The sequence below is a fragment of the Fusarium musae genome, chromosome 2, assembly GCF_019915245.1.
Source record: "Fusarium musae strain F31 chromosome 2, whole genome shotgun sequence".
Classification (NCBI taxonomy): Eukaryota; Fungi; Ascomycota; class Sordariomycetes; order Hypocreales; family Nectriaceae; genus Fusarium; species Fusarium musae.
Genome location: NC_058388.1, coordinates 1,748,137 through 1,774,452, shown reverse-complemented (window position 1 = coordinate 1,774,452; position 26,316 = coordinate 1,748,137). Strand labels below are relative to the sequence as shown.

At 48.5% G+C, this 26,316-nt stretch overlaps 7 protein-coding genes and 1 non-coding gene across 8 annotated transcripts; 5 read left to right on the top strand and 3 right to left on the bottom strand.

Annotated features, from left to right (window-relative positions):
• Positions 1 to 203: 203 nt before the first annotated feature.
• Positions 204 to 292, bottom strand: J7337_002501. The gene has a single exon. It is a non-coding gene; the product is annotated as a tRNA-Val (tRNA).
• Positions 293 to 507: 215 nt separating this feature from the next.
• J7337_002500 (uncharacterized protein) lies at positions 508 to 1,398 on the top strand (the record flags this gene model as incomplete). The annotated part of the gene is made up of 1 exon (XM_044820228.1): positions 508 to 1,398. One exon carries the CDS (start codon positions 508 to 510, stop codon positions 1,396 to 1,398), a length of 891 nt encoding a protein of 296 aa, XP_044684528.1.
• Positions 1,399 to 2,088: 690 nt separating this feature from the next.
• HIS7 (Histidine biosynthesis bifunctional protein hisB) lies at positions 2,089 to 2,965 on the top strand (the record flags this gene model as incomplete). Its single annotated transcript, XM_044820227.1, has 3 exons — positions 2,089 to 2,388; positions 2,435 to 2,624; positions 2,676 to 2,965. The coding sequence occupies 3 exons, from the start codon at positions 2,089 to 2,091 to the stop codon at positions 2,963 to 2,965; spliced, it is 780 nt and encodes a 259-aa protein (XP_044684527.1).
• A 2,009-nt stretch (positions 2,966 to 4,974) lies between these two features.
• On the top strand, positions 4,975 to 9,348 carry J7337_002498 (uncharacterized protein; the record flags this gene model as incomplete). The annotated part of the gene is made up of 4 exons (XM_044820226.1): positions 4,975 to 5,073; positions 5,128 to 8,059; positions 8,101 to 8,837; positions 8,890 to 9,348. The coding sequence occupies 4 exons, from the start codon at positions 4,975 to 4,977 to the stop codon at positions 9,346 to 9,348; spliced, it is 4,227 nt and encodes a 1,408-aa protein (XP_044684526.1).
• A 778-nt stretch (positions 9,349 to 10,126) lies between these two features.
• CRN1 (Coronin-like protein crn1) lies at positions 10,127 to 12,347 on the top strand (the record flags this gene model as incomplete). The annotated part of the gene is made up of 8 exons (XM_044820225.1): positions 10,127 to 10,160; positions 10,219 to 10,307; positions 10,400 to 10,542; positions 10,599 to 10,745; positions 10,797 to 11,218; positions 11,276 to 11,312; positions 11,364 to 11,478; positions 11,529 to 12,347. 8 exons carry the CDS (start codon positions 10,127 to 10,129, stop codon positions 12,345 to 12,347), a joined length of 1,806 nt encoding a protein of 601 aa, XP_044684525.1.
• An 8,063-nt stretch (positions 12,348 to 20,410) lies between these two features.
• On the top strand, positions 20,411 to 22,693 carry J7337_002496 (uncharacterized protein; the record flags this gene model as incomplete). Its single annotated transcript, XM_044820224.1, has 4 exons — positions 20,411 to 20,507; positions 20,561 to 20,660; positions 20,715 to 22,220; positions 22,411 to 22,693. 4 exons carry the CDS (start codon positions 20,411 to 20,413, stop codon positions 22,691 to 22,693), a joined length of 1,986 nt encoding a protein of 661 aa, XP_044684524.1.
• Positions 22,694 to 23,175: 482 nt separating this feature from the next.
• On the bottom strand, positions 23,176 to 24,127 carry J7337_002495 (uncharacterized protein; the record flags this gene model as incomplete). Its single annotated transcript, XM_044820223.1, has 2 exons — positions 23,176 to 23,718; positions 23,777 to 24,127. 2 exons carry the CDS (start codon positions 24,125 to 24,127, stop codon positions 23,176 to 23,178), a joined length of 894 nt encoding a protein of 297 aa, XP_044684523.1.
• Positions 24,128 to 24,641: 514 nt separating this feature from the next.
• On the bottom strand, positions 24,642 to 25,658 carry SWC5 (swr complex subunit; the record flags this gene model as incomplete). Its single annotated transcript, XM_044820222.1, has 2 exons — positions 24,642 to 25,299; positions 25,327 to 25,658. 2 exons carry the CDS (start codon positions 25,656 to 25,658, stop codon positions 24,642 to 24,644), a joined length of 990 nt encoding a protein of 329 aa, XP_044684522.1.
• Between the last annotated feature and the right edge of the window lie 658 nt (positions 25,659 to 26,316).

Sequence of the window (26,316 nt, the reverse complement as noted above, 5' to 3'; positions counted from 1 at the left end):
CAAACAAATGAGTTGAACAACGTCATCCCAGCAACGGTAGTAAAAGACTTAGGAGTATGGATAATAGAAATATATTAGCTATATACATATTAAGTTACTAAAGCTACTATATAGAAAAAGTAATAAAGTACTAGATTTAAGTATGTTTTATAAAATAAAATATATAAACTTTCTAAGTTTAAAGATAAAAAGTATTGAAAGAAAGGTCGAACCGAGGATTGAACTCGAGACCTTCTGCGTACACTATTATGATAGTGTGAGGCAGACGTGATAACCACTACACCACTCGACCCTGAGATTGTGAAGTGCTACTCACTTTCAAGTATATATATATTCAAGATATAATAGAAGACAAGTTTTATTGCTATCATACTTTATAAGAAAATACGCCAGGCAAGCGTTGTCAAAGTGAATCTGTATGACTAAGTAAGACCAAGAGTATATAATGAATAGAAAACTTTAAACATAAGTAATAAGAACAAACTACTCTGTTTATAAAGCTTTATTATGTCTGATAAGGGATCAATTGGCTTAGGATCGTCTAAGAGACAACCTCTTCTACAGGGTAAATTAGCTCGTGGCGACGACCAATCTCTCCCTCCAAAGGCAATCAAGACTCATCCTGGAGGGAGTGAAGGCGATGAAAATGCGAATGTCTATTTCATCGGCACGGCCACTACCATACTCGAATGGGAAGGGTTTCGACTACTCACAGATCCCAACTTCCTCCATGCCGGTGACCACGTCCATCTTGGTCCTGGAGTTACTGCTGAGAGGCAAACTAACCCAGCGGTTGACCTACATGAGCTGCCATCACTAGACGCAATTCTTTTATCGCATTACCACGAAGATCACTTCGATCGATTGGTAGAAGACTCCCTCAATAGAGATTTCTTAATTCTCACAACGCCTCATGCGCATAGATGTTTGACATCTAAGAATGCGCCGTTTCGCAATGTCGAACCACTCGATTTTTTCGACAACTTGGAGCTCAGAAACGAAGATTCGAAGGCTGGCGAGGCTCTCCCTGTCATCAAAGTCACAGGTATGCCTGGCAAACATGTTCACCCGGGACCCCTGGCTGCAGTCAACGACCTGCTGGGTGCTGTTCCGCCAACAAATGGCTGGATGCTCGAACTGGGTTACCGCAAGGTTGAAACGGGCAAGCTCCAAACTGGCTATCGGATTTACATCTCTGGAAATACTCTTCTAGTGGATGAGCTCAAGGAAATTCCTAAGTGCCTTCGAGAAGAGCGCATCGATCTGATGCTCATTCACCTGGGAGGTACCACTATCCCCGGGCCATCTGCGCCATTGATCATGGTCACACTCGATGCGAAGCAAGGCGTTGAATTGATGAAAATGATGGATCCGGAGATCACGATTCCAATTCATTAAGATGACTACGACATATTTCTGTCTCCTCGCAAAAACTTTGATACTGCCGCCAAGGAAGCCGGGATGGAGAATCGAGTAGTTCTTCTGGATCGAGGCGATAGATATGGGTTTACTGTGAGAAAGAATTAAGTCACATGGGAGAGATGATTTGTTGATGAGCAGGCTACTTTCATGTTGGCTGGAAACTGGTATAAAGCAAATCTAGGACTCGGCCGGTACGTGTGGTCATACATTCATTTGAAGTTTAATGAAGCTTGTGTTGAAAATAAAGAATGAATGAATGATGGCTGAAGGAGAGAACACGGTCCCTTTCATACCTACCTTAGTGCCTGAGAAGAGGGGTGTTGGTCAATGGGCATAGGGTAGGGTACGTTGCGGGGGACTCTACGACTTGGCTCCATGGAAGCCACGAACGCTGAAAATATGACATAACGCTGGATAGACACACTGGGCATTAATTCAGAATGACACTTCATTAGATGCATCTGATGATCTTCTTCACCTTTCTCTGTAGAACAGTTTTAGACATCGAAGTATACCTAGGTACCTACATTCTGAGATTGAATTCTGTAACCAATACCTACTCTTATCCAATTCTTCAGAACTGCCCCGCCTTTCCTGGCTGGGACGAAGACTACACAAGGTAGTTTGATCTCTAACCTGAATTAATCACCCAAAGTCATCTTCATCATGACCAAATTCCGGCCCTGCATTGACCTTCATGCAGGACAGGTCAAGCAGATTGTCGGCGGTACTCTTGACAGCACATCGTCAGCTCTTCAAACCAACTATGTCTCGCAACATCCTCCGGCTCACTTTGCTCAATTATACCGCGACAATGATCTCACTGGTGCACATGTCATCATGTTAGGTCCAGGAAATGAGGGGCCTGCTAAAGAGGCGCTTGAGGCCTGGCCTGGTGGTCTTCAGGTCGGAGGTGGTATCAATGACAAGAACGCAAAGGAATGGCTGAATGCGGGAGCAGAGAAGGTATAGTGAAGGATGAACCACATATGAGCGATCTAATATCCAATAGGTCATCATTACATCGTACCTTTTCCCCGAGGGCCGCTTCAGTCAAGCGAGGCTTGATGCAGTGTTGCAAGCTCTTGGCGGTGATAGAAACAAACTTGTTATTGACCTAAGTTGCCGACGCCGAGGAGATGATTCTTGGTTCGTTGCAATGAACAAATGGCAAACCATCACAGATATGGAAGTCAACCAAGGTAAGTAACCCCCAGCAAATATGCTCAAAATCAATCACTCACCAGGCACAGAATCTATCAAGTCTTTGGAGCCTTACTGCTCGGAATTCTTGATCCATGCTGCAGATAATGAGGGTCTACAAAGGGGAGTTGATGAGAATCTTGTGCAGCGTCTTTCTGAATGGTGTTCGATTCCAGTGACTTATGCTGGAGGTGGTAGACATCTTGAAGACTTGGACAATGTGAAGAGACTCAGCAACGGTAGGGTGGATCTCACAATCGGAAGTGCATTGGACTGTTTCGGAGGCTCAGGTGTCAAGTTCGATGATTGCGTTGCTTGGAATAAGAAACAAAACGTTTAGGAGGAAAATACATTGACTTTTTTAAGCCGCTGCATGCAGCTTTATGATATTGATACGTAAACCTTGGACCAGTGTATTCGCGACGAACAGAGCTAACATCCATAGCTGTCGGCCACCTTACCCTGTAACATCTATACGTGGACGATAATTCAACAATGTGTGAGATGCCTACATGCCTAGGTACTAAGGTGCGCCCGTGACGACAATTGAAAAAGCAGTCGGGTTTTACCTACTAATGGATATTTACCTGGCATTACTCTAAGTGATGACAGGAAATATTATGTAGCTCTGCCCAGGGTTCCAGCATAAATAGACCATATTGAATCAAAGTTAGTGATAATACATTTTTATACCTCCTATGCCCACATGGAAGTTGGCAACTGGGAATTTAGAACCTCGCGGGCTATGGAGAAGAAGCTACGGCCAGCTAGGAACTAAGGCTGATTACGTCGTATTCATCGATCAAAGTAATGCAGGTCCATCATATTATTGATTCGGAACATGTACAAGAATGATCAAATAGCAAAAACAAAAGATCCAGACCTGGCCCGTGGCTAAGCGAAGGGTCAGTGCGGATGAGATAGGCAAGACCATGTCAGACTCTCTATTGTAGGTAAACAACAAGGTTTAGTGAGAAACAAACATGCGCACAGAGAACTATAGGTATGTGGATATATTTTCTGATGAGCGATGCAATGCCGGGTCTAGTGCCAGAATAGCCTCAAGTGGTGCTCGGGAAGATCGTGATGCAAGACAGGGCAGAGGCATCTTCTTAGACTGGTGGATGCTCGACGGGGTGGGGGACGGATATGGCATAGGAGGGTAAAAAGGAAATTCGGGTGCGAGATCACCACTAGGAGAATCCGTCTCATATTTGCTACACAATTGGAAACTTGCAGAAAACCTGCAGGAACTCGCAGTTTGATGCAGCAGATCTCGTTGAGTTTCCCCCCCATGTCCAGGGGTGAAACGAAATCGGAGAGAATAAAACCCAACGTCATGAAGAGCTCAGTTGGGGAAAACAACAAGCATCAGGTAAACATTGGGTTGCAGAAGTTGTCAAGGATGATGCTGGGCCAAGCAACCAATTGTTTGCTTTTGAAGTGCGGCTGGCTGCGCTGCTGCCATGGCGACTATGAGCTGTGCTCCTGTTGCAACGCCGTAAGGGATGCTGGCCCTCGGGGGCAAGAAAACAGCGAACCTCAATATAGGGTGTCAAAATAAACTCAGTAAAAGCTATCCTAAGCTTAGGCTATATTACCTAAGTCTTTTTGTTATCTAGAGTCAAGGTCCTGTGTTTTCTTTCCTCCCCTAGGCTGGGCTGGCTTGCCATGTAGTGGAGAGAAGCTCTGGATCGTCCTTGGAGGGGATAGAGCCGCTATAACAGGGGCGGGGTAAGTCCATAGCACCCTGCTGTATTGTAGCAAGATGGCGGCTAGCGTCTCCAACGTCCGACTTTAGCTCGGTTCTGACAACTGTCTCCTAGGCAACGCCTGCCATGTTTGTTTTCCCAACGTCCAATCAAACGCATTCCTTGGGCTGCTTTATGTGCTTCCCTTAAACACATCAACTCGCCAAAGACGCTCTTCTAACCTCTGACTTTCATAACATAACATCAGTTCGTGCAAGTTGTGTCGAGTTGAGTCGTCTAGCCTTTGATAGAGCTGTCGTCTGATTGCCCGTTCAAGGCGTATTTCTTTCTTCTATCAGCAGACATTGGTCGTATTTCTTACTTGCATTCATTCACATTTGGTGCTGTGCTTCACACCGAGTCGCAACATTCCTCTGCTTCATTTCCTTGTGTATAGTGGACTCGCATACCAATGCGTTGATAGTCGCTTACTTCAACTCGCGACCAAATTACCCATCACTACTGTAGCATGGCTACTGAATCGGTATGTAGACCGCGCCACTCGCCCTGATGCTCGGGCAAAATGTCTCTGACTAGATCTCAGGTGCATCCCTTACGAATCAACAAGACAACTACACCAACCAAAGGTCCATCCATCATGGCGAGTGGAATCCCTCGCCCGCTGTCGGAGCTCTCGCCGACAGAGATGAGAAGGAACTCTCCCAGCTGGCATAGACAATCCACTGGTTCTCCCAAGGTACGTCGGCTGACTGCCAACTCATGTTTGACCTTCCGTATTGATAGCACGTAGAAGTCCCCTGGAAACCCCGACTCGTCACCATTCCAACCTTCGCCTGTGGAATCAGTGACATCTCCTCGTTTGTTTTGGCAAAACCGCAACTCTGAAAACCTATACGGATCTGGGTCACCATCACCTAACCGCCGCTCTTCGATTGAGCGTCTTCAGAAAGCCTCCCGGGTGAGGAACAGCAACATCCTTGCACTCGAACAGAAGCAGGAATATGATCCCACTCGAATCCCTCAGATCGAAAGACCCCTCGCTAAGGTCCAAGGGAACGCCTTTGGGTCGACTGGATCCTTCCGCTCTTCGACTATCGAGCGCCCAATCTTTGGCCATTCTCGAAGTGACAGCGCGATGACTATTCCCGCCGTCAGTCCAAAGTCGTCTACCCAGACAGCCGGTTCACCGAATCGTCCTCTGACGCCCAGCCGAGATCAAGTATCACCTACAAAGTCCTCCCTTTCACACTCAAGGTTCAAGAACAGCTTTGACATGGAGACGAACACTTGGTCGTTTGGCTCACCCGAAGAGGATGATGATCATCCGATGGGACGTCGCCACGCAAAAAGTGTGACTTTTGATGCTGCGCCCCCTCAGATCAACGAATATGAGATGGCAACTCCCGATCTGTCGTCTATTGGCACCAACTCTCGTGAGGGGAGTTATGAGTCAATTGAGTATGATGAAGATGAGGATGACGCCCTGTATGATCCTGGTCACGTTGATCTCGAGGGTGATAGCTTTGACGCTTCCTTGGAAGACACAGACAAAACTCCCGTTGTTGGGCCTGATGACTGGAGAGGCGACAGTCCCATGGTGAATCGTAATGGGCCTCGTGAATACAGTGACAGTCCCATGCCTGAGGGTACACCTTCCGCTGCCACGGCTGGTCGTCCTTTACATATTCGAAGTGACTCTACGACTTCAAACGGGGAGCATCGGCCTCTACCACCTCTTCCTGGTTTTATGAGCCATTCCCGCAACAATTCTGCGCCGTCTTCACCCGCATCGCCAAGTCTGTCAGCAACTGCAGAAAGAATGCTTGGGTCTAACAGAAATCTTCCATCTCCTCCTCAAGCCTCTGCCACAAGCAAGTCAGACATCCATAGCATTGGCAATGCCAAGATGTCGCTTGAGGAGCGATTGAGACTCATGATGTTGTCAGACGATGGTGATGGCAAGACCGCGGCTGAGCAGCAGCGTGAGCGTCGCCTTCGTAGAGCTAATGGCCGCGAACGATTGAGCAGCCCAATTTCTGAGCCTGAGTCAGCAACAAGCCTCAACGATGCTCTTCAAGAGCATGATGACGTTGTGGGTGACATGTCGGCTCTTGATGATTATCAATTACCTCCGCGTATTTCCCGGGACTCCATCATGCGAAAGGTCAACGGTAACAACAAGACATCTGATCAAGAAAAGGACTGCATTTTCTCTTCCCCTCCCACCTCAAGAAGTCCAAGCAGGAGCCCCGAACGGCAGGTTCCTGCAGACCCTGATGTGCCTATTCCGTCTACCGAGGATTCTTTGCAGGGTATGTCCGATGAGGAGGAAGAGGAAGAGGAAGGTAGTGTCATCATCAGAAGAATGCCTGAGAGCGAGATCGAGTTTTACGAGGACTCGGACGTCGATTTTGATGAAGAGGAGTCCAAGCTGGAGCTACCAGCTGACAGTGATAGTGAAAGCCACTATTCGTCGCAGGAACCTATACCGACACAAGCCAAACCTGAAGAATTCAAGGAGGAGGCAAGAGAGGAAAGCTTAGAGCGTGATGACCTCCGAGAGGAGGTCATGACACCTAGACCTACTCATACACAAAACGAAAGCGTCTCATCGTTGCCAGACTTCGCTTCAGGCGACAAAGATGTCTCCTTCTCTAGAGATTTCGAGTCTTACATGCTGCCCGAGCCTGAGGAGCCCAAGGTGATTGAAGAGCCTGTGAAGGAAGTCAAGGAGATCGAGGCTCCAAAAATGGCTGATGCCCATACTTACCTTCAGCGCCCATTCACTCCTGAGCATCTCTCCAAGCCTGAGTATGATGGCACTGGATGGGGTGATCCTGAAGACGAATATGACGATGACTGCCCCAGCACACCAGACTCGGTTATTCACCACCCAGCTCCAGTCCGTGCGGAAGAACCTGAGCAAGCCACTATTCCTGAGCGATCTGCCACCATCAAGGCCCCAGGTTCGAAGCTTAAGACTCGTCTCTCAAATACTCCATCCGACATTAGTGCTATGCGAGAGGCTCGTCGACAAGTGAGCATGGAGGTTCCCGATGTCCCTCCGATTCCCGACAAGCATAGCAAGCGCCTCTCGAAGGACAATAACGGACTCTTGCTTACTGGTGACGAATTCATTAACCGTCATCCTAGTTTCAAGAATCGCAGCTTGACATTGGATCTTGACTTAGGTCTCAGCCTCGACCAAGACTTTGAGCGAGTCATCGAGGCACAAAAGGTGGCTTACAACGATCTCTTTACTCAATCCCCAGCCCACAACAACCCCAGTAGACAAGTGTCTGCAGCAAAAGCCCAACAAGAAATTGCTGAAGGACTGAATGCTAACGTAACATCTCGTCGTCAGCGCGGTTATCTCATGCGACAAAATACGAAAGTTGTTACTGCCAGTGACAAGGATACCGAGGACTTTCGAGTTGCCAGATCCGTTGGAAACTCTCCTGTTAAGGAGGATAGGCCCATCTCATGTATTGTTGAGCCATGGAACGGTAAGCCTCGCCAGAGAAGTGTGCGGAAGCGTGTTGGCGGCAGCACTGGACCTGTGCCACCTATGCCCGGTCAAGAAAGTAATGCAACAGCCGTCAGTCATACTCCCGTCGACGAGGACCTGACACTTGAAATGGCAACGCCAGAAAGCGGAGAGAGAGGCCGCCTATTTGTCAAGGTTATGGGGGTTAAAGATCTTGACCTGCCTCTTCCAAGAAGTGAGTTTCAGTCATTAAATCGTCAAGAGTATGTCTAATAGAAGCAGATGAGCGAACTTGGTTCAGTCTCACCCTCGATAATGGTGTACATTGTGTGACTACAGCATGGCTTGAGCTAGCACGCAATGCTCCAATTGGCCAGGAGTTTGAACTCGTCGTACCTAATGACCTTGAGTTTCAACTGACCCTCAACGTCAAACTGGAGAAACCTATTGAGCGTGCTAAGCCGCCTCCTCCTACAGTCAAGACACATAAGCACAAAACTTCGACCTTCAGCAGGGTATTCGCATCACCCAAAAAACGCAAAGAACTAGAGCTCCGCCAGCGGGAAGAAGAGGAGCGAGCTGTGCAGCAACAAAAGGACGCCCAGGCCAAGCAGCGTACCGGACCCCCCACAGCTTACGAGCTTCTATCTCCTCTGGCTGCGGAGGACGGTAGCTTTGGTCGCGCCTATGTTTGTCTCCGGGAACATGAGAGTCGGTGCTTTGGTCGGCCTTATATGGCTGAAGTTGCTTGCTTCAATGAATGGGCTACAGAGGAGGCTGGATTTGCGTCCAGTGTCAAGAGCAAGCGTGGTAACACGGCCGTTGTCCGACGTGCACCCTACAAAGTGGGCAAGCTGGAGCTTCAGCTTCTCTTCGTTCCTCGCCCTAAGAATGCTACAGACGATGATATGCCCAAGAGTATGAACTCATGCATCCGGGAGCTCAAGGCAGCAGAAGAAAGGATGTCTCGCAACTGGGAGGGTCACCTTAGTCAGCAAGGTGGTGATTGCCCTGTAAGTTCATTCACCGGCTCTTATTCTCTCTCCAAAACTAACGTCGATCTAGTACTGGCGACGCAGGTATTTTAAGCTTGTGGGTACCAAGCTCACTGCTTATCATGAGGCAACTCGTCAACCTCGAGCTACCATCAACTTGGCCAACGCCAAACGGTTAATTGACGATCGTCGAGCGTTAACAGAAAAGGAGACGACAGGTAGAGGCGGCCGACGACGTCGATCTGCTTTTGCGGAAGATGAAGAAGGCTACATGTTTGTCGAGGAAGGATTCCGTATCCGATTCAACAACGGCGAGCTCATTGACTTCTACGCAGACACAGCTGCAGACAAGGAAGGCTGGATGAAGGTCCTCACTGACGTTGTTGGACGTGACAATCCAGATGATGACTCTTCAAATCAGCGAGCAAAGGCTAAGTGGTGTCAGTTGGTTCTTCGACGAGAAGAGCAACTACGTCGCCGAGCATCAGGTCGCCGAGTGAACTCACGACCTAAGAGCATGTTCCTCTAAGACACGATGTCACTCAGGCAAGCTCTTATGACGGAGACGAAAATGAGACAAGGTGCTGGGCGCCGTAACACTACTACCTGGACCAGGCGTTCAGGACCAGCAGGATATTCATGATAGATGTCTCTGTTCTCCATTCTTCTGGCATTGGTTTATATGGTTGACGGTTGATGGGGTACTACCTTGATGTTGTAATACGATTGGAGTTGGGGGGCTGTTGTATCCTTGGGCGAGGAAATCGGGAGCATTGGCCGTTTATGCACTTACAAGGCGTCGGCGAGGACATTGCTTATGGTTGTTTCACTTGTTTCTTGGGGTAATAGGCGCTTGCGCGCCAAGGGATTTCAGTTTATAGCATGGGATTATAATGAATCGTCTAAAATGTCACTAAGTGTAGAAACAAGTGTTTGGCCAGATCTTTTTTATAGTGACACTATGATGATTGCACGTGACAATCTACGAACAACACGTATCCAGGTTCATGGGAGCGGTGTTGGGCGGTATGACCCACCTCGATATCCTAGCCCAGCAGGGAGCTTATGAGGCGCAGCGCAATTTCTGTGGCTCACACCTCAGGTGGGTAGGTACTACCTAGGTAGCTAGGTACAGGACCTCACCCCGTATTAGTTAGTACATCTTACCTCCCCTACTACAACCACGGCGTCGTTGCCAAGTTGACCCATTAGCGACTCAATCAATCCTCGATATAACGACGTCTTGTGACCGCATACACTGTCATTCCGTTCTCATTAAATTCACTCTTGATTAACTATAAACTACCATGGCTGGCCGTTTTGTGCGGGCGTCCAAGTATCGTACGTGCTGGCGCAAACGAACCGCGCCGAGATTCGTTATGCTGACGTTGCTCACCAGGACACGTCTTTGGAAAGTCCACGAGAAAGGAATTTTGCTACGACAACCTTCATATTAGTCGTAATGCTTGGGACACAAACTTGGTCAAGGTGCGTCGTACTACATCGCCGCGCGTGATGCAATCAGTCTTTCAACGAGAGAGTTCAACGCGCTGATTTAGGGGGTGGTTGGTTTCGTTTAGGTCAATCCCGAGTATCTCTCAGTCAACTGGGATGCCTCCGGTGGCGGCGCATTCGCTGTTGTTCCTCTGAACGAGCGTGGAAAACTTCCTGACCAGATTCCACTGTTTCGTGGCCATACTGCTGCGGTACTCGACACTGACTGGTATGCATTCCCATTGTTAGGCCCCCGAGCTGCGTTGGCGCTTACGATAATTCAAGGAACCCGTTTCACGACAATATTGTTGCCTCTGCATCCGATGATGGCAAGGTTTTTATTTGGGAGGTTCCTGAAGGCTTTACGCTACATACCGACGCCGAGGAAATTACAGATGTCGCACCTGTGAGCAAGCTTGCTGGCCACCCCAGGTTGGTCTCATATATTGTCGCTTGTCAGTCAAGTCACTAATCCCCGATCAGAAAGGTCGGACAGGTCCTTTTCAATCCTGCGGCCGAAAATATTCTCGCCTCTGCATCTGGCGACTTCACGGTCAAACTCTGGGACATTGGCACCGGTCAGTCGCCTCTTGCTCTCAAGCACAACGATATCGTCCAGAGCCTGTCATGGAATGCTAGTGGCAGCATGCTCGTTACTACCTCGCGAGATAAGAAGATTCGGGTGTGGGATGTCCGACAGGAGAAGCCCGTTCATGAAGCGCCTGGCCATAGTGGTGCCAAGAATAGTCGCGCTGTCTGGCTGGGAGAGCACAATCGCTTCGCGACGACTGGTTTCTCGCGTATGAGTGAACGACAAATAGCTCTCTGGGAGCCTGGCAGGACGGAGCCCATTGGCGGCTTTACCATGCTGGATTCCATCTCTGGTGTCTGCATGCCTTTCTGGGGTAAGGTTTATCCTCGAATGTTCGGGCTACGCCAGTGCTAAAAGAAATACGTGATAGATGATGGTTCAAACTGCCTGTACCTTGCTGGCAAGGGGTAAGTTCTCATATGTACGCATGTTTCGCGACGCTACTGACGCTGCTCCAGCGATGGCAACATTCGATACTTTGAATACGAGAACGATAAGTTCGAATTCCTTAGCGAGTACAAATCGGGCGACCCTCAACGCGGCATTGCCTTTATGCCTCGACGAGGCATCAATGTACGGTTTCCTTGTATCAAATATAGTGTCACGTTTACTGACAGTTCTAGACCCACGAGAATGAGGTCATGAGGGCTTACAAAACAGTCAACGACGCTTATATTGAGCCTATCTCATTCACCGTACCACGACGCGCTGAGACCTTCCAGGCTGATATCTTCCCTCCTGCCACTGGTACTAAGCCCGCTGCAACTGCCCAGGAATGGTTCGATGGCAAGACTGCTATTCCTAACAAGATTGACCTTGAGAGCGTCTACGACGGCACTGCGCCCAAGGAGATCACCTCTGACTTCAAGGCTCCTGCAGCCCCGTCTGCTGTCATTGAGAAGCCTGCAACAAAGATGGAAGAGCCCAAGAAGGAAGAAGCCAAGCCAGCGCCGGCACTGCGATCTCCTCCTCCCAGTATGAGTGAACAGAAGGGATCAATCTCTGCTATGGCTTCCAAATACCAGGATAAGCAGGAGGAGGAGGAGGAGGATGATGACGCCTCCAGCTTCGAGGAGGTTTCGCGACCTGCTCAGCGTCAAGCTGTCCCTGCAAAATTTACTCCTCCTGCTCAACCGCAAACTGCCCCCGCTCCTTCTCCTGCCATCGTCGCAAAGCCATCTTCTCCAGTCAAGACTACTGCTGCCGCGGCGTCCGCGGCTCCGCCACTCACATCTCCAGCCCCCCGAGCTGTCTCCTCCGCCCCCAGCGGTAGCGACTCTTCTCTTGCGGAAATCAAGCAATTAATTGAAGGCCAGACGAAGCTTATCACATTGCTCACCGCTGAAGTCGAGGCTCTCAAGCGAAAGGTTAGCTCTGGCTCCCAGGATCAGAGCGAGCGTATCCGCCAGCTTGAGCTCGAGTTAGAGGAGGCAAGATCTTGAAGAGCTCTTCGAACTCTTGTGGGATCTGAATAGTGACCTCGTCCCAGGCCTTGAAAGCCATGGGAATGGATTGTAGCTGTAGCGAATTTGTATATATAGTTAGATAGGGTTTCTAAAGATTTTTCTTTGTTGACCCGCTGATAGTCTACGAGCCAAGCGCATTCGTCGAGATTTTTCAGCGATATGATGCAGGAGTGTTAAAGTATACATTTCTTTAACCTTTGTGTGCTGTTATTTTCGCATACCTGGTGCCTAGGTCATCTTGGTCGCTTCATTACTCCAGGAAGCTAACCGATGGTGCATACTTTGGGTGGCTTCTAACTGCCGCTACATGATTTACTCTGAACCAAAGGTATCTGCGCAACGCAGCTGAGGAACAGCATCATAACCAAAGATAAGTTGTTCCTAAATTGAGTATACGAATGCACGGTGAGCTCGAGTCTACCCTACACTATCTCACACAACTTTGCCAACACCACAAACAATGAATGTCATTCTTCTCATGTCCCTCACAATGATCAGACCGGCGCATATCATCCTTGGGTTGTCTTATGGCCGCGTTTCAATATGCGCTTACTCTTTGATTCGGCTGCAGGCCGACCATTCGCATACCGGGCCACTTTCGACGGGCGACAATGGAGCGTTTCAAAAACAAAACAATAAATCAAATAAGGAACACTACTATTTATATAGTGACTATTTGGGTTACTTACATCTACGCGCCTTAAGACACATACGTGGTGTTTTGACCGGTCGCTTCGGAAGAAGCCCAAGATAGGTAGCTGAGCTTGCTCGAAACAAGCACATCAGCAAGCAAGTCTTCAGCACGCGCACACTGTGGCTGCCAGATCAACCAACACATCCAACTGGAGGGGCTGAGAATTCTGCTCAGCCAGAGATAGTGGCGATCCTCTGGTCCTGGCAAGTCTGGGCAAGGTTAACGAGTGACAGTCCGATTAGTCTGACGACCTTCTGTGTATCGACCGCCGGAAAGCAACCACTCGGGAGGAAGCAGAGCTGTGGGTTTGTCGTCACATTATGCCATCACAGTTGGGCCTCTCAGCGAGGTAAGCTCTGATAGTGGCATTGTTTCACAACAAGGAGCACTGATGGGGCGCATGGTCCAGACTCCAGACTTAGATCTGTCTTGACAATGAGAAGAGCTTCTGACAAACCACTACTGTGTAGGTACATAGCAGCAAACAATACCTTCTTGGCAGAGTGACCGGGTCAATTACATGCTGAATAATGATAGAGTGGCGACACGAGACCCAACAATACTGGTAGAATACTCGAGCCAAGTGTTCTGCTACAGCATTGATCATTGTCTCCGCCATCGTGAGAGCCACCTCGCTTCGAGGCCAACGTTCGGATCTAGATCACGACCGAGATCAGGGACAGAGAAGCTGCTGATCAAACAATCAAATGGCGTAAAAGGGTTTGACATACCCCGTTAGTTTGAATGACGTTGCATTCACAGATACCTATATCCATATGGGGAAGTCAGTTCAGCCAGGTTCACGAGAATAGCGTGCCAAGTGTGGTGAAACTTTGCAGACCTGGCTCGCTTCAACAAGGGAGAGAAGAAGGATGCCCACTCAGCCACTACCTCAATTCATAACCCACGGGTAACATGACTCAAGGGAGGGCATCGCACATGGCTGTACTCTGTACGGAGAGGTCGTATGCAGGAACAAGCGGACATGGACCCCTGATGCCCCGGAAACAGGAGTACGAAGCGTGAAGGGACGGGCCTGATGACCGACAACGCAAAGAGCCTGCTTCAAAATCTTCTGGGAAAGCTGGTGGCTGGACGTTTCGTGTTTCAAGTATTTGAAGCAGAGAACAGGGTCCGTTTCACGATCTCGGCAACATGATGTGAAAGGAGGTTTTGGGTCACAAAAGTACTGTTGTCGATGAACCAGAGAACCAACGAGTTCAGTTTGATGAACACACAGATCTCGGTTACGGCGAATAGTTTGACACGGACCTACTTGTACATATCGCAGCAAAGCTGATATCAGGACAGCGTATCGTGAATATATGATCGCTGCTTGGGGCTTGGGCTGTTTCAGGTCATTAGTCTGTTCTACGGTTGAGATAATGCAAGCCAGATCCGCCAGTGCTAATACAGAATCCTGTCTTCGAGGTAGCAGGGAAGAGACCTAGCCAAACAAATTTGGTTCTCAGCTGAATAGAACATTCATTCGGGTTGCGGCAGTGGTATATCAACTGAAAGGCGGGTCGATTATACTGGTACAAACGGGTGTAGTTTATGAGTGTATTCTTGGTCAACCACCGGTCAATTTTTCGGAATGATGCATTATAAGCCCCGTAGGTTTGTATTAGTATCGAAAATTCATGATTAACACAATTCTGACCCTTCAGGCTTCGACTGAGAAGCTTCACAAGTTAGCGCTGGGTTGATGAGGAGGTGACAATGATGACTGGGAGATAACCATCAGCTTAATCCATCCTTGACATACCGTGAGAGAAAAAAAGAACAAACTCGTAAGAATTGGTCCACCGCCGGGAAACAGCCCGATCGGCGGCCATCCCCTGCCAGCAGGTTTGATGAACATGGTATTGATGCTATTTCTGGCTTGTAACAGAAACACGAGAGGCTGGAACGAAGATGAAGCATAAAGATGATGCTGGGGCGACGACTTGATACAGCCAATGGAGCCGCCGAGACGCACCTCAAACTGGACCCCTTGCTGGACTTGACCAGAGAAATCTTGGGTGATGCCGACAGGGGATGTTGCCGATTTTGTGATTGGTTGCTTTCAGACGCTCAACTTAAACTCGGGCACACACCAGCTTTTGAAACACCAGCGTTAAAAGATGTGTGGCGGCCCGTTCGGCGAAGTCCTTGGCTAGCAAGTGCTAAACCAGGTCAAACGGAATGAGGCCCAGTAAATGCAAGCCGTTGCCATTTTCTCGTGGGTTTGATGTAGGATTGGTAGGATAGACGCTCGATTGTTGGCTTGCGGTCAGGAATTTTTAACCCCAAGATGTGGTTGACGCACCTTTTGGTATGTGGACAGGCAAGTCACTGGGCCACCGGGAAGTGACTCGTGTTACTTGGAACAAAGTGACAAATTAGGCACAGTTCGCAGTAACAGCTGAGGCCATGACATTCAAGACTTGTAGTGGCCCGCAATAGCGCGAATCAGAGGTCACAGGCTCACATGAAGTCGCGCATCTGGTTGTATGTAATTTTAAAATTACTCAGGGGTAATGTTGACCATGGCAGTCAATGCAACCACACTTTCCAGCCACTGGTACTCGATCGTGTTGGCTTATCGATGGTGTTTCCAAGGATTTGATCAAGTCAAGGCCACTGACTGCAAGCCAGACATAATGGTTCCGGTTTAGATAATTCATTATGACTTGTCAATGTTGAGTCAAACCCAGGCCCAGTCAAAATTTGAGAAAAACAAAAGAAAGTCTTACTCGTATCCAGAACGAGCTTGTTAGTTGCTTGGCTGATTGGCTGCGAATGCGAGAGATCATGATGGCGCGCAGATTGTACAGTATTCTAATCCACGACAACAACGCGATACTATGGAGGCTCACTTGTCTAGTGTTACTATAAAGCTGTGATGATCGGAGTTGGTAATTAGTAAATAATATGATTCGAGACAAAACATGGAGTTCTGGTAGCCAAATAACCCAAACTCTTTTGAGAAGCAGCTCAACATGCTCCCTGCTACTTCACACTTGAATGTCAAGTGCAGAGTTCTCAACCATTGAACCAAACTGTTAGTCTACAGAAAAGTACTGGCCCATAAAATAACACGCTTTTATCCAATCAATATGAAAAAATAATTAATAGGTCGAATGTACAAACGGGTGGGTAGTAGGTGCAAAGTGTGAAGATGATTTGATCATGTTTGGTAGAATCGTAAAACAGAGTGACCCAACGACCCAGCTAGTCCAGCTACCCTCTTGATCACAACCCAGGTACATTGAAGGGGTGTGATGGTTTCAGATGTTCTGCATCACTGGTGCACAAGCATCTAGGCGAGGATATGGTCTCTGATGCAGTCCAGCGGGTACGTTTCACCTCGATGAAGACGTTGTCTTAACACAGCCCTGGCAGGGATGTGTAGAGACAATTGATCCTGTAAGCCGAAAGGATATCCTTGTCTTGCATTCGGACTTACAACTGACCAGCGGAACACATCGGCATTTCTGATCAAAAGCGAAGCGGAGGATGGGATCAAAAGAAGATGGCGCAGACGTTGCTTAGTGGAATCCAGCTCAAGGATTCGTCAATAGCTGGGCATTGTTTATCGAACCCTCTTCCTGGGCCTTACCCTTGGGAACATCTCCCTCCCCGATGATATGATGCTTTCTCTACGAAGGCTAAGCGATAGTCCAGCTATTACGTAGTATGTACTCCGTAGGTAGTCTTGCAAACTACATTGCGACTTGTGTGATGATCTTTAAAAATTAAGTTCTGCCGATATCGATGTCTGCGATATAATATTCTTATTAACGATTGTTATTCATAATGTCTAGTTCTCGAACTACATTTGATAGTTTTATGCGATGTAGTTATTGACTGTACGAAGTATTGGCCAGGCCAGGGAAAACATGGCAAATAATCCATGCTACCTATGGATTCGATGAGCATTTTAATACACCACAGTTTCCCCACACAAATGAATAAAGTTTTGTTTTGTTCAACAAGCATAAATAGTGAATGCTGTGTCGTGCATATACAACGAGCGATCTACTGTACGAACCTGGTGAGATTATGTACCTATCCCTAGAAGGCTCGAAAGTGACAAGATGAGCAATCTGCGACTGTGTTCGGTTGGGGGAATCTCGAGGGAGAATGGACCCATCTCGCTTCAATCTGCTCATATGTAGATTGCTCGTTGTGTGCTCGGCTGTAATCAAACATATAGATGGCCTCCAACCTTTGAAGACATTATCAGCCCCTTTTCTTGACATCCAAGGGATGGCCTTAAGCCATCAATTAACTATTGCTTTCATTATGATCGTAGCTTATACCGGCCGGCCACCCACGTTGTAACCGGACTGTTCCTGCATATTGATAATGTGGTGCCTGGTAATATCAGGAATTGCTGTTTGCGAGGAGAGCGTCGGCCGAGGTACTCCGTATTGAACATGAATTGGCCCCATTTGTTTTAGCAGGAACACTATAGTGCATGGTATGATAGTGATCTCCGAGATTGACTCTGGAAAATACGATGAGATTGCGACACTCGCTTGGACAAAAGCCACATTATGGGTTGGCTTCCGTGGGAAACTTTTGGCTTCAAAGCTGATGGTAAACAGTAAACCAAAACCAAGCATGGTTGGCTGACAGCGCTAAAGCCTCTGATGGTTGAGGCTTTCTTACTCCGTACTACGTGTAGGTAATACCAGTAATAATAATAGGTAAGGTAGTTAGTTAGTCGTTGTGCCCATCTCTGAAAACGCCCTATTCTTCCTGCAAGTGTTCAAACCCACTGAAAATTTAAATCAATAACTAGGCTGTCCGACCATCGAAGGGATTCTGAAGTAGAGGCATACCTTGCCTAAGGTACTAGTCACTTGAAGTTGAGATGTTACTGATTGAATCCCACTAGCATCATGACCAGGCGATGTGTGTGTCGCAATTTCGAGATTAGCTCACAAACCTTTAGGCTAGACTTGGGAGAGGCCTTTGAGATCCAATTATTAGACTGAGACAAGCGGCACGATGCGGCCAGGCCATGAACCGACTGTGTTTTACGTTTCAGTCTTTGGGGCTTTGTTGTGTACATGTCCCCAGTCATTTTCTTTGTGAATTACTTGGTATAATGGTTGTACTGGTAAGACAGCAATCAAAAGACAAGAACGAGGGCCGTTACCCACGTTGCTTAGCTGCAAATGCAACTCTGGATTTGTTTCCGCGACCCTTGTCGATCTTTTCGGCCTCAACCCTATTCTGCAGTCTCGTCCGACGCGGAAGGGAGCGTGGGTTTGTTTTGAAGCAGGGGCGTGGAATCAACCTGTCGAATTCTGTATCCCTGGTAGTCAAGGGAGCCAATAGTGAATGACTTTGTTGGCGTTGTTGGCGTTGTTGGCGTCCCCGTCTTTTCTTTGCAAGCTGTCAGGCAATCTTCCCATTCTATTGTTTCTTCACCTACATTGTACGCGGTAATATCGCCGTTTGCGCTGGGTTTAAGTTGGAGCCCATACAAAAGCCACTTACTGGAGAGTCAGCTCCACGGCGCCTTGCAACCAACTCCATACCGGTAATTGATATTAAAGAATGAGGGCGCGCAGAAACTAGTATGTAGCAAGGCTCCAAGCCTGGCTCTGTTATCGGAACTGGAGTACTCTATGCGGAGGCACCGTATTGAACGTAAGTGTATCAACTTCATAAGACTTCTGTTGTGATACTATTATAGCACGCCATACTGTACAGTATGTACAATCCATTACCGTAGGGATAGAATGGCTCACATCTCCCTGCGAGTCTGTTATTAGCCTGGGTTCCTAATCGGACTGCTAAAATGGAGTGCGTAGTCCAGTTTTTGGTCTTCCAGGGGTTTCTAATCTAGAATAAACTAAAGACCAAAAAGTGTTTGGGTAGTTGCTAAGTGACAGGGTAGAGGCGTATGTATAAGTGAAAGACAAGAAGCAGAAGAGGATTAATGACATGGAATAGAGAGCTATTGCAGGTTCCATCAAAGGTGACCTGAACCCATCCATTGCCCGTTATCGTTCCCATCTATAGGTAGGATTAGTTTATTCGTTGCAGTGCATAGGTAGGTAGGTAGGAATGGAGGCAGAAAGGAAGCCACACTGTGCTGGCTCTAGTACAAGCAGAACGCAGAACGATGAGCCTCCACCTGTTGTCTCTGATTGGGACGCTGAATGATGCTCTGACATTGACTCCGCTGCTCCCGTTGCTGATGAGGAGGAAGCCCTTAGGCTCTCCACCCTCCATCCCACTTGGCTCCTCCCCAAAAGCACCGTGCGTGGTATGTGGCTGCTCTCCCGCCCTCGCAACACTGTCGTTCACTTTTCAGGTTGGCGCGTGCTCTGGAAGTCCAATCCCAACCTGATTGGAACCCACCCCATGTGTCCGCGCGCACCTCACCTGCCATGCCAGGCCCAGCACCCAGGTACTTGCCCTTGGGTTACTCTGTTCTCCTTTCCATGGGTCTCCGTCTCTTCACTCACTCACTTACTTGCCTTGTTCTTCCTCTGCCTTACTTGCTACCCAGACCCATCGGCGCGACACTCTCCCACACAACATCTCATTAAACCCCCGTATATCCTCGCTCGCCCGCTCAGATTTCCCTTCCGAAATCTTTTCCTCTTGTCGTTTTGTTTTCCCTTCATTTTGCACTCCTCCCTCCTCCCCTCTCCCCTCGCTCCACACTCCGCGGATCCATTCCGGAGTTGCCCTCAAACTCGTTTCTCTTTCCAACTCAATAGAAGCCGCCTTCTCCCCCGACGTCTCAAGTTCATCCTCAACGCGCCGCTACGCTTTCAGCTGTCCTTCGTTTTCCTTCACGAGGCCACTGCTCGCTCTTGATGAACATTGCTCTACGGCTCTGTTGATATCTTTTCGCTTCTTGCTTCTCCGTTGTTGCTTGCTTATAGCTTTAATCTGGTTCGATTTCTTGTTTCGCGCGAAACTTCGACTTCGATCCCCCACCATCGCCTACGCCTTGACGGTTGCACTCCAGACGCCTCTCAGTCACATTCGCTTGACGCGGTTGCTGAGTCTCGAATCGCATTGCGCAGCGATTCCATCATTCCGGGCTGGTCTCGAATTTTGGTCAACAAGCATCATTCCCATCGTTATTTATACTCGGATCCAGGCTGCGCCTCGACCATTTCATTCTCATTGAATCTGGCTAAAAACTGTTGATTGCACCTTCATCACTTGCTCGCCACAAGTTTCGACTGCCATCTGCCAGACTTTTCGGTTCGCTTCGCAACGACTCCCGGCCGTTGAGCGCCATCGACTCGACTGACCAACCACGGTCACGTCACTATAGACAACACTATCAGAGCCCGGCAAGATGTATCCGCAACACTCCACAATGGCGCCTCAGAAGCCCGAAACTTTCATGCTGAGTACTGAGGCTCAGCAAGCTCTGCCTCATGATGCTCAAGTCGCCCTGCAGCAAGTTGACAACTGTAAGTCCTCGGTGCGAGAAAATTGTCTCTGGTGTTCTGACACATTTTTTCAGTGAAGTACTTCCTCATCTCAGCCCCTGTCGACTGGCAGCCCGATCAGTACATTCGCCGATTCTTGCTGCCAACTGGCGAATACGTCTCTTGCATTCTCTGGTAAGATGAGAGTGACGGTGTCAATCACGAGTTTGGTCACTAACTTGACCTCAGGAACAATCTTTTTCACATTTCTGGTACAGATATCGTGAGATGCTTGTCGTTCCGATTCCAGGCTTTTGGCCGTCCTGTCAAAAACTCCAAGAAGTTTGAGGAGGGTATCTTCTCCGACTTGCGAAATCTCAAGTCTGGAACGGACGCTTCTCTGGAGGAGCCAAAGAGCGCCTTCCTCGACTTTCTCTACAAGAACAACTGCATCCGAACACAAAAGAAGCAAAAAGTCTTTTACTGGTACAGTGTCCCACACGACCGTCTGTTTCTTGACGCGCTGGAACGCGATCTTAAGCGTGAGAAGATGGGTCAGGAAGCCACCACCGTTGCTGTCAGCGAACCGGCTCTGTCTTTTCAATACGACTCATCTCAGTCGCTCTATGAGCAACTGACTAAAGCGCAACAGGCCAACTCATCCTCTTTCAGCGCTCAGCAGTCTGCTTTCTCTCAGAGCCAGTCCACCTCCCCAGTTATGCGTGCGATGGACTCGATGCCTCCTCCCCCGACAATGATGCCCCAGTCCATGCCCCCTTTGGCGGAGGGGATGGACGCAATGGTACCTTACGGGACGATGGCGGTGCCTCACCCAATGGCCCAAGCCGTCCCTGTCAAGAGGGAACCTGATTTCACCCGTGTTCAGTACAACCATAATGGTGTCCCAATCACTCAAGGGCACCAGCGTCATGCCTCCATGCCTGCCTATGGTCTCGAGTATTCGCCTGCCCCTTCATTCGTGTCGTCTCAGTATGAGGATTACAGCAACCGAGGAATATCTTTTGAACCCATCACCCCCCCTCAACAGGCTTTGGGTATCTCGGCTGAGCCCGCATATATCGCCAATGAAGAGACAGGCCTGTACTCGGCCATTCCTGACCATATGGCTAGCATGAACGGTCTTAACGGCATGGTTCAACTACCACCTTCCAACTTGGCGGGCCCTCAGTTCTCTCGTCCTTACGGTACAAACAACGTCTACTCTGTGATCGAAGGTTCACCGACATATAAGCAGAGAAGACGGCGTTCATCCATTCCTCCATCTATGTCGGCAATTTCGACCCCCGCTGCTACTGCCCAAGCAGTCTCTCACACACACACCCACCGGCCTTCTGAGCTTCGCCGATCAATTTCTGCTTCAGTTGGCCCTGTAGCTGAAGGTGATGAGTCGGCAGACAACTCACCCCCCGGCCTCTCCTACAGCACCTCCGCAGTTTCTGTTAACACCCAACACCACCAGAACATGTCAAGGCACGGAACCCCCCTGTCTGCTGTGGAAGGAAGCCCTGCTGCTCACTCAATGGGTATGCACCAGCAAGAGTTTCCCCATCTTGCTGGCGAGGAATTTTCTGGCGATGTCAATGATCAGCGGCGTTCTGTTCCTGCTCCCAATGGCGCTGTCAGACGTGCTCGCTCCGCAACCGTCATGGAAGTCGGTCCATATCCTCAGAAGTCGCACTCTTGCCCCATCCCCACCTGTGGCCGTCTTTTCAAGCGTTTGGAACATCTCAAGCGGTAAGTTCGCCATCTCATATTAAGGTATAGAGACTAAACTGAAGGATGTATAGACACGTGCGAACACATACGCAAGAAAGACCTTACATCTGTCCTCACTGCAGTAAAGCATTCTCAAGATCTGATAACCTGGCGCAGTATGTTGCACACCCAACCATGTAACGGAGCTGTCACTAATACTCAACACTAGACACAAGCGTACTCATGGCCGTGAAGATGGCGGAGATGGTTCCTTGAACCTGTCAGGCGAGGAAGATGAGGATTTCTCTGGTGACGACCACCTTGGCTCACTCGAAGAAGCTTCCCCACACTCTGATAGCGCCTATGTGACCGGCTCCCTCAACGCTGCTGCGCATGGCTCAACCCCACCTTCAAGTATGGCACCCACGCCATCATATAATAGTCTCGAGACTCTCAGCATGCCCATGACAATGAGTCAACCGGCTGCTATCAACGCCAGCGGTATGATGTAACGGCAAACCTGCGTACGAATTTGTCATTTTAGTTGCGCTCAGATCATGACTTTAAGGGATTTATGGCTTCAAATTTGGTGGAAATTTGCAATGGTTATATGCGCGCGCTGTCCTTGACCTTTCCTTTGTTTATATTTTAAATTTCTTTTTTTTGTACCTGGAAGCGCCTACATGTGCTTAAAATATGGCCCCAATAGATTCATACTCTTGTAGCTTCTGGGAAGATTTTCACGTAGCTCAGAACATTACGAACGTGTTAAGCCGAAATGGATTAGGGAAATATCTGTATATATACGGTTTCTATTCCTTGAATAAGACTGTATTCCTAGGCATTATGCTAGGGAGACTGCTGACTGGGAATGGTTACATGGAGTAGATCAAAAGAAGAGACTGTTGCTTTTTTACATGGCATTTCGAAGGCTGTCGCTTGAAGTGATAATGAGGTCTTGCTGCGCGGACGAAAGTGGGTTCCAAATACCATCCTAACGCCGGCTTCTCCTACCAAACGCATCTCTTCCACCCTCTATGCTCTTGATATCCTTGTCGCTCAAGCGTAGTTCTGCCCCCTTGAGTCTACCAACTCCCGGTCGGTCAACAGCAACATCCCTTCCCCTATCTCTACGCCCTTTCTTCTTACCAGTCTCTCGTTCGAGGATCACTCCATTCTCCTTAGCTTCTCTCCGGCGCTTCGCTTCTCGTGCGTCTGCCGCAGCAACAATACCCTTGCGCATGTTCATGGGCATCTTTTCTTGCTTGTGAATCGACACTTTGGACCCTAGAGCCTGGACGCGCAAGTCCGTAGCCTTTTGACGAGTGCGGCCTGTAGCAAAAGCCTTGGGTGCAATAGTGGTACCCGATGCTGAGATGGCCGGCGCGAGAAGATGCGATTCTGCAAGGAGTCGTCGGAGTTCAAGGTCTTGGGCTAGAAGGGAGGGTGCGTCTTCGGGGAGAGTGTTTGAGGACGATGAAGTCGCTGACAGAGACTGCTCGGTCTTGGGTATTGTTTGCTCTGGAGGTCGTGATGACTGTGGAGTTTCCCGTTAGTGCCATGTCCTGGAGTGATCAATACGACGCAATCCATACCATGAAAGCTTTGAGCTCTCGTTTTGACATTGATGCTGGTTTCGGCGGTTGCTTGCTCGAGTGGTCTACGACCTGTATTGTTTGATTTTGTTCTTCTGTGACAGAGTCCTCGTCGGAGAGCCCACCCCATTCGCCATCGTCCCCGTCACTATTATTGTTATCCTCCTCTTCCTTGCTCTCGATGTCGTTGCTGCTTCCCTCATGTTTGGTCTTCTTGAAATCCGATCTAGCGGTTTCCGCCTCTGGCAGGGGTGCAAATTCTGCCTCGAAATGTCGTCTGAAAATGGCTGCAGCGTCTTCTCGGGATACTAAAGGCTCAGGCTCAGCCTTGCGCTTGCCTAAGATAGCCATTGCGGGCGGATTTGATTCAAGGTCAACAATGGTAAGCACTGGGCTGGGATTATGAGGCTGAAAGGAAATTTTGGCTACTGCCAAGGTACCGAGTAATTTTCAGCCTCACATCCCACTACAACAAGGCTGCCCCGCTCTGTGATTGATTTGGGTGGTAAGGTATACTACCTAGGTACCTACGTAATTAGGTAAGTGCCTAGGGTGCAGAGTAATCTATGATCAGCGTAAACATTACGAACAAAACAAACGCTTGGTATGTGATATTTAAGAATCAGGAAGAGCTGGTAGTATTTGGGAGACCTTTTGATGTTCCCAATATTGATTACCTACCTTACACATACCTGGTCCCATGGAATGGCAGGTCGATATACCTACCTACCGACCTTGTGAACGCCAGATATTGATTGAAAGTGATACCCAGTCCCATGGTATCGTGCCGAAACGCCGAAACGCCAAAAAAAAAAAAAAAAAAAAAAAAAAAAAAAAAAAAAAAAAAAAAAAGACCACAGGCGGATCAAGCTTTCCCAGCGAGCCTTGCCCTTCTCGAATCCTCTTCTCTAAGGGCCTCGCTCTTTGCCAAAAAGTCTTCTCTCGCCATGTATGAATCTTTGGACTTGCCAGCCAACTCAAGCTCATCCTTGATGCCTTCCTTGTCCACGTAACCAGCCCAGTCCATACGACTCTTCTCGACAACATTGAGTTTCTTGGCTTGTGCCTCTTTGCCAGCCTTGATCCGGGCGGCCATTCCGAGATTCAGATCGACCCGATGGGGAAGAAGATCCACCTGAGGCTCGAAAGATGATCGAAACGCCTTTCTGGTAACGTTCTTTTCGGGGCTATTCTTGGGTGCCTCCTGACCTTGTGAGGCAAGATAAAGCTTTGCTTCGGCTGAGTCACGCGGAACCAGCTTTTCCTCTATGTGTATTCGACCAGCAAAGTTATACGTACGTTTGATTCGAATCATTGTTGATGACTGGTCGGATACTGTTGAATGTGAGTTTTTCTCAGCTGAGTCGTCTGGCTTGTCAATGAAGTTGGTACTTGTTTCTGCGTCGTTGGGTCGCTCGTCCTTGTTCCCTGGAGTTCGTGGTTTGGATATCATTTGCGCCCATAGCGCATCGACATCGATAGTGACTGGCTCGTTGTTTGTCGCATATTGACGCTCTTCCTTCCTGGTAGTTCTTGTCAGTAAAACACACCGAGGGATACGAACATCAGAGACATACTCAGCGGCACGCTGTCTACGAGTCTTGATCAGACCGCCCTCGCCCTCGTCTGGGTTGCGTATGCCTTTTGCTTGCGTTTTCTTACGACGCTTCTCACCCCTTTTGATGATCGCCTCATCACCCGAGTTATCATATCCTGCATCGGCTTCATCTTGTGGGTGACTTCTTTTGTTAGCTGTTTTGTCGCCGGAATCTTCTGCGTCAGAGTGATCGGAAGTCTGGTCCGGCGAATCATCCAGAGCGAAGTCTGAGTCTTCTGAGGATACATATGATCCATCATCGTCTAATAGAGAATCTGGAGGCATTCTGGCAACTGTGCTGTTGGAGCTTGGTGCCCTGTTATTCTTGTTGCGTTAAGATGACATAACTCAGCGAGGTGAAGGTTAGCTCTGGGTCAAGAAGTGGGTCGTGGGAGTCAGCCAATCAATCAATATGAATTGCTTTCATCACTCGGTGATGGAAGGCACGAAATATACTCCTTGTGGAAGGTTTGTTCTAAACCGTATCTACTCGGCAATTTCATCCAAGAACGATATCGTGAATTAGGTCTATTGTTTAGGTAAAAGAAAACACACGTGCAAGGCCCTTTCATTAGAGAGTGTATGCAAACGAATAAGGGAGCAGGGTGCTTCCGGATGGAAAAAGCTACCGGAAACCGAGTATTTCGGGCCAATTCTACGGAGTACTCCGTAGCAAGAATAGATGATTGATGTCTTTCTTTCGTAGGGATGCGTATCAAGTAGACTACCTGACAGTTTGTCTGTTGGTAAATGAAAAACGGTATTAGACTAAACTTCACCATAGTGATATACCAAACGAAGCCCAAGGAGTAATGACACTTCAGTTACAACTGGTTACTCGCCCTAACGAGAATGAAAACTGTTATGGACCATAGAAATATAAGAATAACGCAGATTGGCCAGTACCAACGAGCACGGTGGCATTCGTAATAGCAATGGGTGA